This window comes from Parus major, chromosome 11 (assembly GCF_001522545.3).
Source record: "Parus major isolate Abel chromosome 11, Parus_major1.1, whole genome shotgun sequence".
Taxonomy (NCBI): Eukaryota; Metazoa; Chordata; class Aves; order Passeriformes; family Paridae; genus Parus; species Parus major.
In genome coordinates this window covers 10,633,393-10,651,575 of record NC_031780.1, presented here as the reverse complement: position 1 = coordinate 10,651,575, position 18,183 = coordinate 10,633,393, and the positions used below count along the sequence as shown (strand labels likewise).

Below are 18,183 nucleotides of genomic sequence, written 5' to 3'. Positions count from 1 at the left end.
CCAGTTCACTTCTAGAGGGAATTTTAAAAAGGAAGTGGGAGAGACCACCCACCTATCTTAGCTTATCACAATGTATTGCCAGCCTATGTTCTCCCTCTATTGAGCCCTTAAAATATATATGTTTGCACTTTATTGGTCTTGTAACCTAAAGTAATCTCATTTATTACCTGGTAGAAATACACACATATCATCTTTCAAGTATCATGTGTTGCAACCCTGTGTGTTTTGGGAGGTGGACAGGAAAAAAAAACCCAGAAGATATGGAAGATATTAGGAAACGGGATCACAATGTTCTGCTGTTGCCTGAGGGGAGAAACATCTCTCAGACCTATAAGTCCTACTTCAACACAGAACAACCGTGTCTTGCCTTCAACACGTTTTACAAAGCTTCCCAGTTTTGATTCAGCCGCTCCAGTCCTGGCGGTGACTGACAGGGCTGGAAGAGGCAGGGTCGCAGGGAAAGCAGCGTTTGCCTCATGAAGGAACGCCTACACTGCCCGGGCTGTCCCGCCCTCGGGCACAGGAGCTGAGCTCCCGCTTCAGCTCAGCAGTTTTTCCAGGTACAAACCAGAGGCCTACACGGCTACTTTTAACCAAACGCTGCGGCTCCCAGCCTTTTCCCACAGGCACCGAGCGAGGAGTCTCTCAGGTCTGGAACAGCCGCCCGCAGCGCGGGACCCTCCAGCCCCGCTCCTCGCCTCTCCGGCCGGGAACCGCCCGCTCTAGGACACGGTGCCACAGCCCCGGGCAGCTCCCGCGCCGTGCCCAGAGGAGGAGAAGTTCCCCCCGTACTCACGGCCCCCGCCGGCCCTGGGCTCCGCTCAGCGCTCCGTTAGCTGCTGCCGCTGTTGACCGGGCCCTTCCCCTTCCGGGCCGCCATGGGCCTGCCGGGACTTGGAGTTCAGGGCGGAGCCGCGCACGGCCCGCGGAGCCGCGCTCCTGCTGCTGCCGGCGGGAGCTGCGCGGTGTTCCCGCCGTGCTGCTCCGCTCCGGGCGGACGGCTAAGGCGGCACCATGAAGAGGAGAGCAGGGGAGCGGGAGAAAGAACTGAAGGTACCTTCCGTTTGCTTCCTGCTCCCCGCAGCCCCGAGGAGTGTGCCCCTGGCCAGCTCTCTCTCTCGTGGGGCTGTGCAGGGCAGAGCCCGCCGGGGCTCCGGTAGCTCCAGTGCTGGAGCCCCGAGTGAGGGGACTCCGAGGCTGCCGTGAAGTTCATTGTGAGAAGGAAGGACCCCGGCCCCGAGCCGCGGGCACAGAGCCGGGGTGAGCTCCGCACGGCCGCATGTGCCCAGCGCCGCCCCGCGCCCTCAGGGCTCCGCCGGGGCTGGCCGCGCTGGGGGCTCTGCTTAGCCGGGGAATGTCGGATCCCCCCTCCCCTGAACGAGGGGCACCTCGTGCAGCGTTAGCACGAGCTAGTGCTAAAGGCGTGTGCCATCTGAGCAAGATGCTTCAATTTAAAAGAGAGTTCTCTGGTATATGAAAAATGACGCAAGGACTGTGTGTATGTTTTTCTCGAAATATTCACAGTGAGATGATGCACTGTGTAACTGCGCCTAATTATTAAATTTAAAAGTACTATACACTAAGCCTGACCTAAATAAATATTTTTAAGTCTCTTATACCGCCCGAACTTTATAATGTTTCTTTTCTTGTTCACATGTTTAGATGCAATGCTTACACTGAAGATGTTATTTCACTGTCTCTGGAAGCAAACAGGAGTGCTGAATGTTTGCTGTTTCAGGCGCTTCTTTTACTACGTTCCACAATATTTTACTTCAGCTCTTGATCGTTGTTGTACTAATACTGATTTTGTTTACAAAACAGGACCAGTAAGTGACCTGTTTGAAACCATAGTGGTGATATTAGTGTGTTAATGAAAGGAAGGCTAATTCAATCATAAATTTAGAAAATTCCTTGGAAAATGGTAATCTCATACACCTGAACAGGGAACATGCTGGTTTTGGTATTGCTGTTAATTTGCTATTCAGTGTTAAATGTACTCTCCCTGCAGAGGCAGGGAAACGGTCTGATGTAAGTATTTTACTAGAGAGCTTTAGAGCCTCTTTGCCCTCGTAAGTTTCATAGCGACGTAAGGACAACCTGGTCATTTTGTAATTTGTCTTTCTGCTGTCTCAAGTTGCTGAAGGACAGCAATTTCAGTACTTACATTTATGTTCTGCTCTTTCCATATATGTCAAAACATATGCAGATATCCTATCCAGTACCTTGGAGATAAAACCTTAACCTGTACTTTTTTTAGCCTGTACATTTGTGCTGTCCATCCAAGGGCCTTTGTCTTTTCAATGGGTCTTGAGTGTATTTGGGAATCATGTGCATAGGAGAATAATGGCCCTTCATAAGATAATCACTCAAGAATAGCTGTGAGGGGTAAAAGGATGATGCTGTGAACTACATTGGCAAAGGCTGTAGGAGGAAAGGCACTTCAAGAGGTGTCAAGGATGATGTATGAGAAAAACTTGAATTAAAGTTCAAGAGTACTGCTGTAGACACAACTCGATGTTGTGGGTGCACAGACAAAAAAGGATGAAAGATAAAAGATTCTTAAAGAGAACTTAAAGGTGTCAGTACTTATAGAATGCCTTTGGGGGATTGTGGCAAGTTGGGTAGTACTTGAGACGCTGACTATACTGAAAGTGAAGCAAAATGAGCCTGAAGAATGTCTTAGAATAAAGGCTGCCAGAGGAAAAAATAGCAGTGGGAAAAAGGGTGATACGCTAGAAAGAACATACACTTCTTTTTCCTCCCGCCCCCCCCGCATGGAAGCATCATCATACTGATTATTTTCTGCAAATTAATTGGAGATGTAATCTCTTGGCTCATGGCAGTGTGCCAAGTCACCCCTCAATCCATGGGTTTAGCTGTTCCTAGTTTATGTTGATCACCTGAGAAATGCTGAAGACAAAGAACAGTGTCTATATTATATTAATTCTGCCAAGACTTCCATTTAGGTACTGATTAAAATATTTTTTAGCAACCCAAATATTAGTGAGGCTAACCCAGCCTCTTCTGGAGAGTAAGATTTATGAGGCCTACTACTGAGAGGGATGTGGTTGGGTAGAGAAACTGGTTTGGATTATGTGTCTCCTGGCAATGTCTCTCGTTTTCCAGAATTAAATCCTGTATATAAGGTCTTGTTTTGCTATAATTGTGTACAGTTAAATGCTATCTGTCAGAATCCCACTGATTGGTTTTTACTTTGTAATTATGTAGTATGTTTTTTATATGTGATAAACTTTTCTCTGGCTCAAATCTTCTTGTATATAGCAAATTTTGATTTATGCTGTTATAGAAGAACATTTCTATTCCAAGTACATGTGGTAGAAGTTCTTTAGAGTGCAGTGCTGTCATACAACAATTTCAACTTTGCAGATCACTCAGCTGTGTTGAGTAAGATTAAATATGTAGCAGAAATTAAATTGTTTGTGCTATTATTTGGTCTTCCAAATCAAGAGGAGGAGGATGCAAATTCATCCTTGGGAAGAGGGTCTGAAAAAAGTGTAGGAAAACCATAGCCAGAAGTTAACTACTCATCTGTTCTAAACACCATATTGGGCATGCTAATGTTTTGTTGAATATTTTTCTGAGTCTTAAGTGGACTGCAAAACACAACTGTTCTGAGGTTCCTGAAGATACCTTTGGAGCTGTTGCAAGCCATCAGCTACCCTGGTCTTCCCCATGGCAAATATTTTCTGTATAAAACCAGAGCTGTTGATGTTGCTCATTAGCTGAAAAGGCATAGAAACAGTCAACTGCAGGGTTGTTCATGATTATTTCTTTTAGCTTAGAATTCCATTTTAATTAATACATTTTATAGTTATTTTGATTCTTTTTTCTTTACACTGTTGGTCAGAGTTGGTCACATCTTCTTCACTGAGTGTAGAAATGTACCATACAAAGTAAAATCAAACCTCCTATTTGGTAATCTAAGTAGGCTATTTCCTCCTTTTGGACTTGGGAAGAAAGATTTTTGCTTTGAGAGTGTTTATTATCTTGATTGATAAGTTTAGAAATTTAATATTTAATGTAAGACTTAATGTTCTTGAGATTTATTTATTCAAAGTGGATTTTTTTAAGGTTTCAGTATGACAGAGGCCAAGTTCTAGTTATTTCCTGTATATGCTTCCTTTATCACTGTTTTCATGTTAACATCCTGTGCCATTGCCACGTGAAAGAGAAGATACTCAGCTAGTCTGGAGTATTATTTTCTTTCAAAGTAAAGGTATTACCTTGATTGGTCTAAACCCAGTTCACAATTACCTTTTGTAGCTGTTTATGCTAATTCACATTACTGTGAATACTGACTGCAGAAAATGTATTCCACAGACACTACTGCTATGTTTGTACAGCTCCCAGCTCAGCTGGGACCCCAATCCAATAAAGTTATTGCTGTACAAATAATAAATGCATCAATGTGCACATATCTGAATATTCACAAGGGCTTTTACAAAGATATTCATATGCAGTATCACATTTGTGAGACATGTTGGACAAAGTGGCAAGGAAATACAAAGCTTTAAATAACACAAAGCTTTGTATGTATTTTATTTACAAGGAGAAAATGGGAATATACTGTGTGTTTGGCTGAGATGCCGCTGAAGGGCTTATTTCCTGTATCATCCTCATTTTTGCTGCTTGCAAAATAATATATCTATACAAGGTAAAACAGGTTGCTTCAGCATACTAATGCTCAAGGAAAATTAGGAAAGTATTCTCAAAGCACTTCAAAGCATGACGTAAGAGTTTGGTTTCAGAATTAATGCTGAAAGATGGTGCCTGTACCATACAATGAAGTTTAAAAACTTTAACATTGTTACCACGGTTTGTTCTAATATTACAATGATTTATTGTTTCCGATTATTGTTCTGTCTCTTAAGATAAAAAACATTATTAAGAAGACCCAAATGAAAAAAAAATTTCTATTTGACAGATAAGATTCTTTTATAAGTTGTATTTATGAAAATTAAAGAAACAACTTAGATGCAGTTAAATAAGGTTCTTGTCATGTCATACTTCTGCTTAGGTAAATGGTGTGCAAGTTTTAGCAGAATCAGCAAGCAATATGCCAGTAGCAATTTTTGTGGTAATCACATTATTGGACCTTCCCATTATTAATGAGACAATAATTACGAAATAGTGTTGATAGTCTCATAACACATGGTTTGTATATTGGAAATGGTCAGGTAGAAGCCTTGCATATGCAGAATAAAATACAAGAAAGAATGAGTGGCAAATGTTTCTTGCTTTTAAATTCATCACATTCCTGCTGTTTAAATTGCCTCAGCTGCTAATGCTGGAACCATTACAGTAATGGACTTGGCAAATGAAGGAGAACCGAGACACACACTTTATTACTGGAGGGGTAATTTTCTCTTCATCTGTAATAGCAGCAGTGCCTAGTATTGATCAGACCATCAAGATACTAATCCTCTGTAAAATTACTTGTTATAACTGAAAATGTGTTAATCCAAATCAGTCTGTGTCCTGACTTTCTACTTACTATTGAATACAGACTATTAGATGGTTTATTTTTTGTGATTTAAAGCCTTTACATCGATAATAGTCAAAGCTTCCTTTGCAAGAGCATGTGCTTAATCTTAGCTATGGCCCAGGGTTGTCTTTTTGTTTTAACTAGACCATCACCCACTTAATTAAGAAGTGCATGTCTATCTTTCTGTTTGGAATTATATTGGTACTTTAGGCTCTGTAGATTTATTAAATGTTGTTTTACATTCAGTCACTTGTTTTTTGCTGTAAATTAGGACAGATCTATGATTCACATATTGGAATCTACAAAGATCTTGGAGCTAAGGATGTGAGGAAAATGGCCACTCAAAACACGAATTTGGGTTTTGTGGCTGGTAGCCTGGGAGGCTCTTGTGTATGGGTGTAGTGTAAGGGAAGTTCAATGCCAGGGATCTAAAGGTCTTCAGTTTACTTCTGTCTTGGTGGTTCACTACATGAGACAGCTGCATGGCAAGCTGTACATGTCCTGGTTCTGAATGTGGGAAGCCTTCTTTTCTTCCTTTTTGTTTGTTTTGTTTTTCCATTCTGTTTTGCCTATATTTTCATACTCTCGTATGTTTAAAATGGGGGCTCACATCTCTAACTTGTACAGCCTCAGTGCAGTGGCTGTTCTGGGTGCACAATACCCTGTAGGACCTGAGTGTGGGAGATGGTTCCGTGAAGTCTGACCTTTCATTGGACTCACTGCTCTGGGCTCCTGCCAGGTGACAGCCATGGGTGTTTGGCCAGCTCATGGTGGGCAAGGAGCATCCTAGAAGTGGGACAAGCTGCCCCACTGGTTGTTTCTTTTAAAGACTCTGGTAAGCCATGCATTTTAGAAAATTTTTGTCATTGGCCAAGTTAGATTTTTGCTTTAGTAAAACAGTATTTTTATCTATCTAAATACTCTGCTTTATTTCTTCATTACACTTTAACCAATTCTAGATTTGGAGAGACTTCGCAGTTCCTAAAAAGTATTGGAGTATCAATACCTGTAGAGGGATTTTGATTCCTTGTCTGCCTTAAATTTTCCCCTCTGTTCTATAGAGGAATATGAACACAGTATATGATTCTTGCTAAATTCCACTTTCCTCGGTGAGCAGCTTCTTTACTGTAGTTTTCAAGCTGTAGACCAGAAATTTGTAGAGCAAAGCATTTTGTGTAATAATGTGGTTTGGAGGAGTTCAATTATTCAGCTGAAAGCTGTGCTACCAAATGTAGGGTGAACTTTAAAGTTTTCTGTTGTCTTAGTCGATTGCTTCTAGACTGTTATTAAACATGAGTATATTCTCAAACAGCAACACTGAGACAAAGAAAACAGTCATTTACAAATCCAGTGTTAGACATGAATTTCATAAAAGGTGGTGATAATTCTTTACATTGTTTTTCAAATATTTCTATAGCTTGTAGCATTCAGGAAAATTAAATTTGCCCTTCGAAATGAGGGAAAGTAAGTTTTCTAAATCCTTCCAGTTTTCTGTAGAAAAATAAAACTTCATGTGTATTGAATTTTGGGATTTGAATTATTATCTTTCTGAAGATAAATCTTTAGAAACTTGTTAGTAGATTATTCAGTTTCAGAAAGCTAGGTAGTCACCCATAACCTTTAGTCTTCTGGTTAAACTTGTTTCTATTTCCTTGCAGTTGATGATCAAACTTATGCAGCCTTCAGCCTAAGCAGGATTGGGCTGTCATGCTTCTAATCATTCATCCATTTCTGCAATTATTTAATTACCTGTAATGACCAAGACCATCCAGAATATCAGATGATTCTCTTTCCTCGAGCCGAGGCTGAAAAGCACTGTAGTATTTTACTGTATTCTGTTAGGTTCACTAGTGAAGTGCAAAACATGGTTATGAGCATTTATTGGCATTTAATGTATGGCACAGATGAAATATATATTTGAAGCCTTCTGGATAGAAAATTACAGTACTGTAATTTCAAAACACTTGAAACATGATTATTTACTGGATTTTGATTATGGGAGGAAACTGCTCTACCTTATTTAGCTTAGCAGTTTTTTGCCTTTGTATACATGCTACCCCAATTTCTGAAAGAACTACAACTTTATCTCCTAGAAATTGTTCAACTTCATTTTGCCCTTTTATCTGCTGCTCTTCCCACCATTTTTATTTAAGACTGTAAAGTTAGTGTAACTGCTCTTGTCACCTTTGCCCTCAGCTAATCAAATAGTTTACCTTGAGGGAAGCATTTATCTCCCACTTTCATTATTATTATTTTCGTAGCTGTAAAGATATATATTTTATGTCTCCAGAAGGGTGTAACAGTGAAACGAGGTATTGATCTGCTGTATTTGGCAATTTCTTTCCACCTTGCCATCGATATCATGTCAGCCTCTGTCTGTACTGTGGTTGACCTCACAAATAGCTCTTTATGTTCCCATTGGATTCAAATGATATACTATGCTCAAAACTAAATCAATGAATGATTATAAAGTTTTTAGTATTATTTCATAACCCTCAGGCAACTGGTCCTTCATGCAGTGAATACTGGAAAAGGTACCTGATTAAAATACGTTGATTCTGTTCTAAGGTTTAAAAGTGTATTGAAATCAAACACCTCATAATATTAAGAGGTGCAGTTCTTCACTGGCTTAGGGTTTTACTTAAAATCTCCCACATCTCATGGATGTTCTGTCCTCTGAGTGCAGAAATTTCATGCACTGGATCTTGCCAGTGATAAATCATGATTGTACATGCTCTGTATATGCTTAGGGGAGGAAAAAAAAAGGAGGTAAAGATGAAATAAAGGTTTTCATCTCCAAAAAGTGAGCGGTAAGTTTAAGCAGCTTTTGGATTGGAAAGCATTGCTATTACTGCCATGTAAACCCATACACTTAGATATGATTTTAACTGGTAAAATACATGTTCAAATGCACATTTAATAGTTGGGGTTTTTTTTATTCTGATGGAAATAGGTAGGAGTTTTGGAAACAGGTAAAGCTTTAGAAAGCCCAGTCTCTACTGATTTTGAATGTGCTCTCAAGATCTGGAAAAATCTTCAAATTCTGTTCTGTATTTATTCTAGTTTAAATTATGTCAGTGCAGCAAGTAATGATGCTCTTATGCTTAAAGGAAATACTTCATTATCTGATATCTGAATCATGTGATGGCAAAAAACTGCAGTTAGTAAAATACTGAACTGAGCTATGATGTGTGTGTATGTATGTTATCACTGGATAAAACCAGAACAAACTATTTAGTCTAATGATGCTAGGTAGGAGAAATTTTTTTGGGGCTTTCATTGTGAACAATACAAATAAACATCAGGAAAATGACCATTTTCTGAGTTGGAAAGCTTATTTAGAGTCAGAGTCTAAGCAGAAATTCTTAAAGAAATGTTTTAAAGAAAATGAGAGTTTGTCAAACATATCACTTTTGCAATACATTTATGCAAAAAAAATTGTGGCAAGGTGTTCCAATTAGATTAATTTCAAGTCAAATATTCCACTGTGTATTCTGAGACCATGTAAGTGCCATACTTTAGTATATACTATAAAACCACCAGAAATTATATCAAAGCTCTGATCAGTGTGGAACTGTTTCTGTAAGCTTGGATGTTTTCTAAAATGTAAAAGACCTTTTTTTTTAATGTACTGCAGCTGTTATGAACTTGTAAAAAATCCAATTCTGTCTACCCGGGTAGGAACCAGAAACGAACTTTTTACTACATTTGTTTTTTCAGATAGTGTATTTGTTGAGTATAATGTAACTGACTTGACAGAAGGTAAGATCAAGAGGAAGTTCTAGTCCCTGCTTTCCAGCCATTCCTGTGTCAGTTATTTAGAATACCATGGGTTGAATCAGTTTTGTGGTTCTTTGCATCTGTGGTAATGGGGAAGGGAAACTCTTTTGGTTTGCATGTTTTACTGTGATGATTAGTTCAGTAGTCAGTTATCTTTTATGGATGTTCATTGCTCTGCTTTTTCGCCTCTGGCATGTGAAATGTAAAATGTATACCATATTGGTGGTTTGTTTCTTTTTAAACTTCATACAGAAGATGGTAGTTGAGGAAAACTACAGGAACAACTGTTGGTTTGTGTGGACTTCCCCCTTTCTTTAAACCAGAAACCATTAAGCTTCTCTATTGTCAAACTTGGGAGGCATCTGGTCGGTGCTGGCTGTCATTTCTTGAGCCTCTGTTGCTGCTGTTCAGGAAAATAGTCCGTGATATGTTCATATGGACACTATCAATCTTGGTTCAATAGGAAGTATTTATGGAAAGCATTTATAAATAGACATAAATGAAATGAAAGCAGATTATGAGTACAGCCAATGTTTTTATTTCACAGTCTTGTATTTCATTTTAAAAAAAACTTCAAAAATCTTTTACTTGCATTAGTAGAAGCTCATATTCCTGGGTGTCTATTTTGCTTGAATGTGCCATGGGGAATTTTTTTTAAAAGACTCTCTTCTTCTGAGTTTCTTTGCATTCTTGATATTCTTATTTTCAAGTTAGATTCCATAAGCTTTTCTCCAGTATTGTTGTAAAGAATTGTGACTTGTAGGAAATTTTCTGACCATGGGAACTGGTGATTTAGAAAACTTGTCGTAATCACTTGACCTGTAGCAAGTTGTACTTGATGAGAGTATATAGCAAAGTTCTTAGTGGTGTTATAGCTTAAACTTTACTAAACTTTAATGAGCTGTAGATACTGCTCAGCCTTCCCTGAACTGTTTTAAACATGCCTTACGTTAGTGAAGTATTTCTTCACAGAAAAAGTGATTGGGCATTGGAGGTGGTGGAGTTGCTGTCCCTGGAGGTGTTTAAGAAAAGGCTGTCTTTGGCACTTAGTGCCATGATCTAGTTGACAAGGTGATGGTGTCACACTGATGATCTTTCCCCAGATTTACAATTTCTGCTTTAGATAGGACCATCTTGCCTATGTAGAAAAGCTTTGAAATTTCTTATTCAGTCCAAAAAGTGGAATTTTAGCTTTATGGTTCTGGCTACCTGAAAGTAATTCAGTGTGATCAGGACAGATTGGTCATTATCTGTATTTTCTGTGATTTGGTAAGTGTTGATACTATGACTTGTGCAATAGAACATACAAATGTAATGCCTACAAAAAGGAGTTTGTGCTCTGTGTGTGTCTGTGTACGTGACAGACACATGGGTTTATGCTTTATAATCCAAACATATTCCTCATAAATAATGACAATTCATTTTCTCTTCAGTTTGCAGAACACAGTTTGTGATTAGGGTTTTTAAAGGCTTGGTGTCACGACGGAAAGTGGTCAAAGCAGTAATGTCAGAGGCAGGAGGATGCCAGTGACCCGGTGAAAGAAACAAGCACTTTGCATGTTGATCTCTTGTGTGAGAGGGCAACATTTGGCCCTGTAAGTGCAGGAGAGATGGACTGCTCATGAAAGGGGCACAGAGAGCTAACCCAAATGATCCTTTGTCAGCCTGATTAAATTTAGTGTCAAGCATTCATTCATATGAAAGATGAGACACATCACTGTTTATCTAATACAAAAAAGTATTTCTATTTTTCCTGAAGTCTTTTATATGTTAATAGAGGTAAACGTGACCATGATCACATAATTTAAATGTGTAAGTAAAAAATATACATCTTTACTGGCAATGGTTTAAAAGTAAGATGTATATGTTTTATGCAAAATAATGCAATTTCATTGTTAATCATGCTGTTCAAGCCATAACTCCACACAAAACAATGCTTTTAAACAAATAGAATATACCATTATTGGGCCATTTATAACAGAAATGCTTAGAATATTTAGAGACTGATGCAAAGTATTTATTTTGTATGCTTTAATGTATGCTTCTGTGGTGATATTAATATACAAATGCAAAATTAAAATTCCAGGTATTAGACCTAATCGTAAGGTGTTAGACTCTGTTTTTTAATACTAGAAGAAACACCAGTGTTTGGAATAAGGATTACAACAGATGTAATTTTGGAAATAAATGCAGGCATACAAGAAAATGGAAGAATTTCTTGTGAAATAATTGAACTTCAAAATGTTTAAAGAACAAGAGGGGGAAAAGTTTAGATGTATTTCCCCTCACTCTTCCTACCCTGCCAAGTGTGGCTTGCTTAGAAGAGCTGCTGGGAGTTCTGTTTAATCTTATACTTTGCATGCATTTGTGATTTGAAATAAAAAAATAAAAAATAAAAAAGCCGAATTTGAGACAGTTTGAATGGCACGCTGTCAGTTTGGCTATTCGTGAATTGGCAGTGGTCTCATTTAGGACCTTCAAATATGTGTCTGCCTGGACAGAATGAGAACATTTTGCATGTTCTTGAGAAGACAACCACTCCTTGCTGCCTCACAGTACTCAGTGGTGCATGACAGTTGCCCTTCATCGCTGTCTTCTTCGAACTTAACCTTTGACCGCCCACTTTGTTGCCGCGCAACGGTTGGAGCAGGCCAAGATGTTCGTGAATGACGGGCATTGGCCTGCAACGTGCTTGTCATTATTTGACTGTCAAAAGTAGCCTGCCATTGGGCTCCATCAAGGTTTGAAACCTATGTGCAGCAGTCCATATTACTTAACTTCCAAGACTGTCAACAGGATGATCAAATGTGCATAAAAAATGTGTGTTGAATATGTCTTTGATCATAATATAGGGAGATATTTTTTGTGTGTGCTAAATGTATTCATATGAGTTTCACAGGGCCAAGAGGTTGATTCTGCTGCCATGGTAAAAAGTGAACTGTTGTCTCCTGTGGTCTAAGTTTCAAATAGCACAATTTAGATTTGAACAGCTCTGCCAGTTAAACTCTCAGCTTGTCTTGCGTATCCTATCAGCTTTTCAGCCAGCAGTATAAGCAGTGAGATAGCAGACCAGTGGTGCCTGAGGTTAGCTGTCAAACTGGAATGTTATTTTGGATCTTGCTGTAATGTAATATCATAGAAGGAGGTCAGGCTGTGTGATTTGTAAAGCAGTTGTGCAAACTTAAAATGACTGAAATGTTTATTTCAGGTACTTTTTTTTCCATCTAAAAGAGTTGATGAGAAAATAGAATTCATCATACAAAAAACCAAAGGCAATATAAAATGGTCATTTTTTTTCTCTCGAGTTTGGAATATAGTGCATAAAAGAGCATCAAAACGCAACATGAGAAGCCACGCTGATATTCACTAAGTAATAAATGCTTGACATTGAAAATATTTAACAGGCAGGTACCTGTGTGAATTCCAAAGAGATTTGGGATGAACCTCGTGCTTAATTTAATGAATGGGAATTGTACCCTTGGGTTAATTGTGAATATAACCTTGGTGTATAGGTAAATCACTTATGCAATCTATCATATATTAGCAAATTCTTTGAATTGCTTCCTGCATGGAAATGCCATATCCCACTTTAGTTGAATATTTGCTATTGACTTGGGCAACATTTAGCTGTAACTGAAGTTTATTTTATTTGATTTAAAACTTGTCTGTTTTCTCTCAAAATCTATCAGTTCCTTTGTAATTGAAATGGTATATTAAAATGACATCACAAAATATAATCTCAAGAAAACCAGAGATTCACTAGAGCTTGTTCGTAATGACTTCTTTCCAAACCAGAAAAGTAGCATTATCTTGCAAACTAGCTATAAAATTATTTTTTTTTCCCTTCAAGTTTCAAAACATCTTCATGCTAATAAAGTAAAAACAGTAGAATCATAGTAGTGGTTATTGGTTAGATTGCTTAGAAACAAAAACGTATTATTTTCATAATCATTTTGCCCTCAATGTATTTTCTGACCCAGTTTTTATTTTTTCTGCTCACAGTATCATTTGCAAGAGACATCAGTTCAGAAGCAATGATCTAAAATACTAGACTGTGTCATGGAGACATTTTTGGTCCTCTTGCTCTGAATGATAAATGCTGTTGCTGTTTGATAGCCCAACTCTTTTAGTCTTTGCCAGTGTGTTGACATGTGGCTACTCTGAAATAGAGTATAAAGTGCGTGCATGCATGCAGGTGTTTGTTTGGGTGCATATGTGTACATGGGTGTCATATATGTGCAGAATTCTTTGGTGAATGAAGTGGTCTGTTATTAAGATGTTAAAACTTTTATCTTGTAAACTCTTTATCCTGCCCATGAAGTTGCTGTAAGTTTTGGTTTAAGTTTCCCCTCTCTGGAGCAATGTATATATATGAAAGATGCTTTTGTGAAGAAGAACTAAATTTTTGAAGTGTGTAAATATGCAAACATGCAATCATTTAAGTACATTTAAATAGACAAATAAATAATGATCATTTAAATAATGAGCCATTTTGTTGGTTTATATGGTCTCTGAATTCAGAATTCCTTTTCGGCCTCCAGAGTTTAAAAAAAAAATGCTACCAAAATTACAGAAAAACTGACCCGATCATTTTCAAATAAAGGAATGTTATTTTTCATTTCAGAAAAATGTTGCTCTTTCTTTCACTGTACAAATGAAGGTTTAATTGCTACTGGGAGGCAATAATACTCTTTTTAGTTGTGTTACTGAGGGAGAAAGCACAAATTTAGTCTTCTTCAAGCACAAATTTATTTTTTCACTTGAAGTATGGAATACGTGTTCCTCCTCTTACCAGAGGCTGTTTTTTTTCCTCTTTTGAAGTAACGTTTTGCACTCGTGTAGAAGAAACTAGGTATCATTATGCAGTTTATTGTAAGTGTGTTCATATCTTTATATTTTTCCAAATGGAAGTACTCCTGTGAATTCTGTCCAGTCTGTGTCATAAATAAGAGTTTGCAGTGTTTTTGCTCTTGCCCTGCAGATTTTTTTTATCTTATCACTATTTTAAAAAGGATATGGAGAAACCTGTTTATTAACATAAAATGCAATAAAAAGTAAGCTCTTGTTAACTATTAGGAGCTGGTGTCTTTTCCCATTGCCTTAAAAGATAAAAGAAGCACTATGAAAGTGCTTTCTAACTTTCTTTAGACATTAGAATTTGAAAGTGAAAGCACAGTGAATAAAGATGACAGCCATTAAGTGTCATTATATTGTTTTGTGTTCTGAATTAAGAATATCCTGGCTGAAAGCAAAATGTTTTAATCAAGCAAAGAAACTTCTGAAAGGATTCTCAGGATGGCAGGAGGTGGGTGTCCATGTGCTTTTTATTTCAACTTCCAAAAGTGTTCAAAAGCTGCATAAATGTATTTGAGAGGTTAAACATCCATGATGCTCTGTGGTGTTACAGGAACAAAATAAATCCTATTCCCCAAAATAAAAGAGGTAGATACCTTAAGGGAAGTGCTTTGTTGTCACCTATACCCTCTGCAATACAAATATCAGCTTGTCACAAAGGTTGAGACCTTTGTAGTGCATTCTTTCAGGGAACAAATCTGTCTTCTGGCTTTAAGGTAAGAGCTGTGAAATATCTGTATTAGGTAAAATAGAGGTTAAGGCACCTTAAGGGCACTGAATTCTTATCTCTTTTTACTAGCAGGGGTGTCAACATGTACTAAAATGTGATGACCTACTGTCCTCTTTGATAAAAAGGAAAATGACCTGTCTACTGTGGATGGTGATAGAGTTGCCTGGGGCAGATTACAGTGTCACCTTCTTTAGTACTGGTGTGTAGGAAAATAAAAAAGGCCAGGATAGTTCTGTTTACCACAGAAATATTTGACATTTCTAGCTACTGATAAAATATACTCAGGGGTAGAAAGAAGAAACTGGTTTACAATACTAAAGAAGGTTATGAAGAAAGGCAGAGATTGTTTATTGTGTGAACCCTTGGTATGATACGTATCAAGAGATTCCTTCTGACCACTTTAGACACTCACGGTTCAAGTTCTGCATTTAACCCTGCTCTCTCAACTTGTCCAGGGCCTTCTGGTACACAAAAGGCTGACATGTCTTGAGTCACGTCTTGAAATTCTGATGTACCAGTTGACTGTGGTACTTAGAGAATTTAAGTATGGACTTAGTTGATAAAAGTAACAATATTTATTGTATTCTAGAAATAATTGGTGTCACATTCAAGACCTTTAGTCGGTAGCATTCCAGAGCACTTATGATTTGTAACAGTTAATTTAGAAGTTGTTGTTAGTAATTGCCTATTGCTTTGATGAAATATATATAACTTGAGAGTTGATTTAAATTGTAGAGCTGGAACATCTCAAACAGTTAAATGTATTTTAAGCTTTAACTAATACTTCTTTGCAATTCTGTAAAGGAAGGTGCACTTCCTACTAATCTGAAACTGGACTTAAGGATGAAGGAAAGATTTCTGTTGCATTCTTCATCAATATTTGAGTAGATTGGACTTCAGCATTTCATCATGTTTTGCACAATGACAATGAAATTTTGATGTCTCATATGTGATTTCCTTGTATAATAATCTTGTCTCCCGTTTGCAGAAATACAAATTTTGGTGTTACAAGTATGAGACTCCAAGGGAGTTCTGTTTGACTTCCTGTTGCCAGACAGATACTGGTTTTTGCACTGTTTAAAAACTGAAATCTATGCCCAAAATGTACCCAAAATGAGTGAAATCGTAAGTGAACATTCATGAGAGACACTGAAAAGGTTTCTTTAAAAGGCATGGGAGCCTTTCTCAAAAAGTGTAAACCCCATAACTTTGGTCTAGGTTTGGCTCTTTGCAGGTCAAGCTCAGAAAGTTATTTTTGGCCTAAAGCTCTAAGTATGCATGAAAAAGGTAGAAATATGTTGTTGGTATTGAGTTTAATGTCAATAGAAGATGAAATTTAGAAAATCAATATTAAGTTATTTAAATCAGGTCAGTGAAGTGTGTCTTGTTAGATCCTGAAAATTCTGACGTTATATTCTTCTCAAGCATAAATAATTAACATTGTATTTCCCAATTGTTTAGAAATTTTTATTAGGCTAGTAGCTAGTTATAAAGTAAAAGCTTACTGCTTTACAGAACTTCCCTCTTTCAATTTTAGTGTTTACAGAATTCAATATTATAATGGCTTATACTTAACCGCCCATGATTTTACCTGTGTTTGTGATTAAAAAGTGTTTAGAAATTTGCATTAACAAGCCCATTTATTTTTCATCTTTTTTGTTTGTTTCATAATTAGTGGGGGATTTGCTGTTGTTTTCTTGTAAATATTTTTATTCCAAGGATATTATAAAGTTCCTACAGAAAAATTATGGAGTTAAATCAGTAGTGAAGCTGGGCAATGACCAGTGAAGGAACAAAATAACTGAAGGAGGAGAGATGTGCTGAAAGATGATAAAATATTAAGGCAATGTGATATTTTGGGAGAAAGATTAGATAAGGAGAAAATTAACACAGATTTGAATGAAAATCAATAAAAAGTGAGTTACAAAGCCAGACATCTAGTGGATTCCTGTGTAATATTCTAGCATTTATTTGAAATGTAATGAGTGACTGTTGTGTACTGTATATATAAGTGAATTTACATGTGTGGTTGGTTTGCTGTTTAAGAGAGGCTGTTTGGCAATGTAAGTACATCAAATTTTTTTTCAAGCCAAGTTATTTTTCACTTGGGCATCTGCTAATTCTTGTTTTGTGAGGAGTAGTGGGGGAGAGTAATTAATTGATAGTGAGGAAAAAAATGGAGGGTTTTTTTTCAAAGCATGGAATGTTAGCATAGCTACTAGTAATAAAAATGAAAAAAAAGCCAAACAAATAGTTGTGAAGAATATGTGACCTGCTCATGCATAAGTACCTGCTGGACCTTGGCCATTGGGTCCTTTAGAGAGGTACCTTGCTGAAATAGTCTGAACTGCTTAGATTGGTTTTATTATTCTTAGAAAATCTCCTTTGCATATGGAATCTTCTCTCCTTATGTGGTCCTGGGACTAACCTTTTGTTTCTAATTTAGTTTTGAAGTTCTTTGAGAATTCCAAATTTCATCTGTGTGTGCAAAATGGCAGAGGTTTGCACGTGTAATAAAAGCTCAGTGACTTCTTGACAGTGCCAGTGGTGTGATTAATTCCTGTGCATAATATATTCAGTCGTCTATGCATATGCAGTGACAATATAAGCAAAGGGGAATGGAGGATCCCTATGGATGATGTCTGGGGGAGAGATCTTGTCTTGCTCTTGTCAAATATGTTTGTCCCTCTCCAGGTCCCCACAGATTTCTTTCTCCTTTGGCTTTATGCCAAGGTACCATCTTCCCCATCTGGTCAGTATCAGGAAGGTGGACCACACCTCAACCTCTTCCATCACGTGCTGGCAAGTTTGTGACTCTTGGTAGAGTGGCAGAAAATAGAAGAAAGCTGGGATTTTCTTAAGGAGCTTTTATCTAATAACCCTTGGGTTATTGAGTCTTTTCCTGTTAATGAATTGCACTGTTTGCAGAAAATCATGCTAGATGTTTGAGTGAAGCAATTTTGTATCAGGTGATGTAGTGCCTCATATCCCAAATAGTAGGTCCTTGGTTTCATTCATTCTTAGGAGTGATCCAGACTTCTCTTGGGTAACCTTACAGTGTTAGTCAGTTGTGTTTGTAGCATGCCACACTTTTTTTTTTATGTTTCTACAGATAATTTCTAGGATTATTGATAAACAGTAGTAGTAAAAATGTTAAGATTTTTAACTAGGATCACCAAAGCTCTCAAACTACAAAGTTACCTCGCTATCTTTTCTGACATGAGCAGTTGCTCTTGCAGGCTCTAAACTGGGATTACGCGGTGCCTGTAAATGTTAACAAGAAGCCTTAGAGAACTTCTGCTGACAAGCAGTG

At 37.7% G+C, this 18,183-nt stretch overlaps 1 protein-coding gene and 1 long non-coding RNA gene across 18 annotated transcripts in view; one reads left to right on the top strand and one right to left on the bottom strand.

Moving 5' to 3' along the window:
* LOC107209772 overlaps window positions 1-1,401 on the bottom strand; it is a 73,479-nt gene extending 72,078 nt beyond the window's left edge. For 13 of the 15 annotated variants that reach the window (XR_004499096.1, XR_004499099.1, XR_004499100.1 and 10 more), the window contains exon 1: window positions 797-873. This is a non-coding gene — a long non-coding RNA (uncharacterized LOC107209772). The other 2 variants (XR_004499095.1, XR_004499094.1) reach the window with 2 other exon arrangements.
* Window positions 911-18,183, top strand: part of FTO (FTO alpha-ketoglutarate dependent dioxygenase) — a 224,400-nt gene continuing 207,127 nt past the window's right edge. For all 3 annotated transcript variants that reach the window (XM_015639800.3, XM_015639801.3, XM_015639804.3), the window contains exon 1: window positions 911-1,053. In XM_015639800.3, coding sequence (XP_015495286.1) covers window positions 1,015-1,053 — 39 coding nt within the window. In that variant the 5' untranslated portion in view covers window positions 911-1,014. The remainder of the gene's footprint in view (window positions 1,054-18,183) is intronic.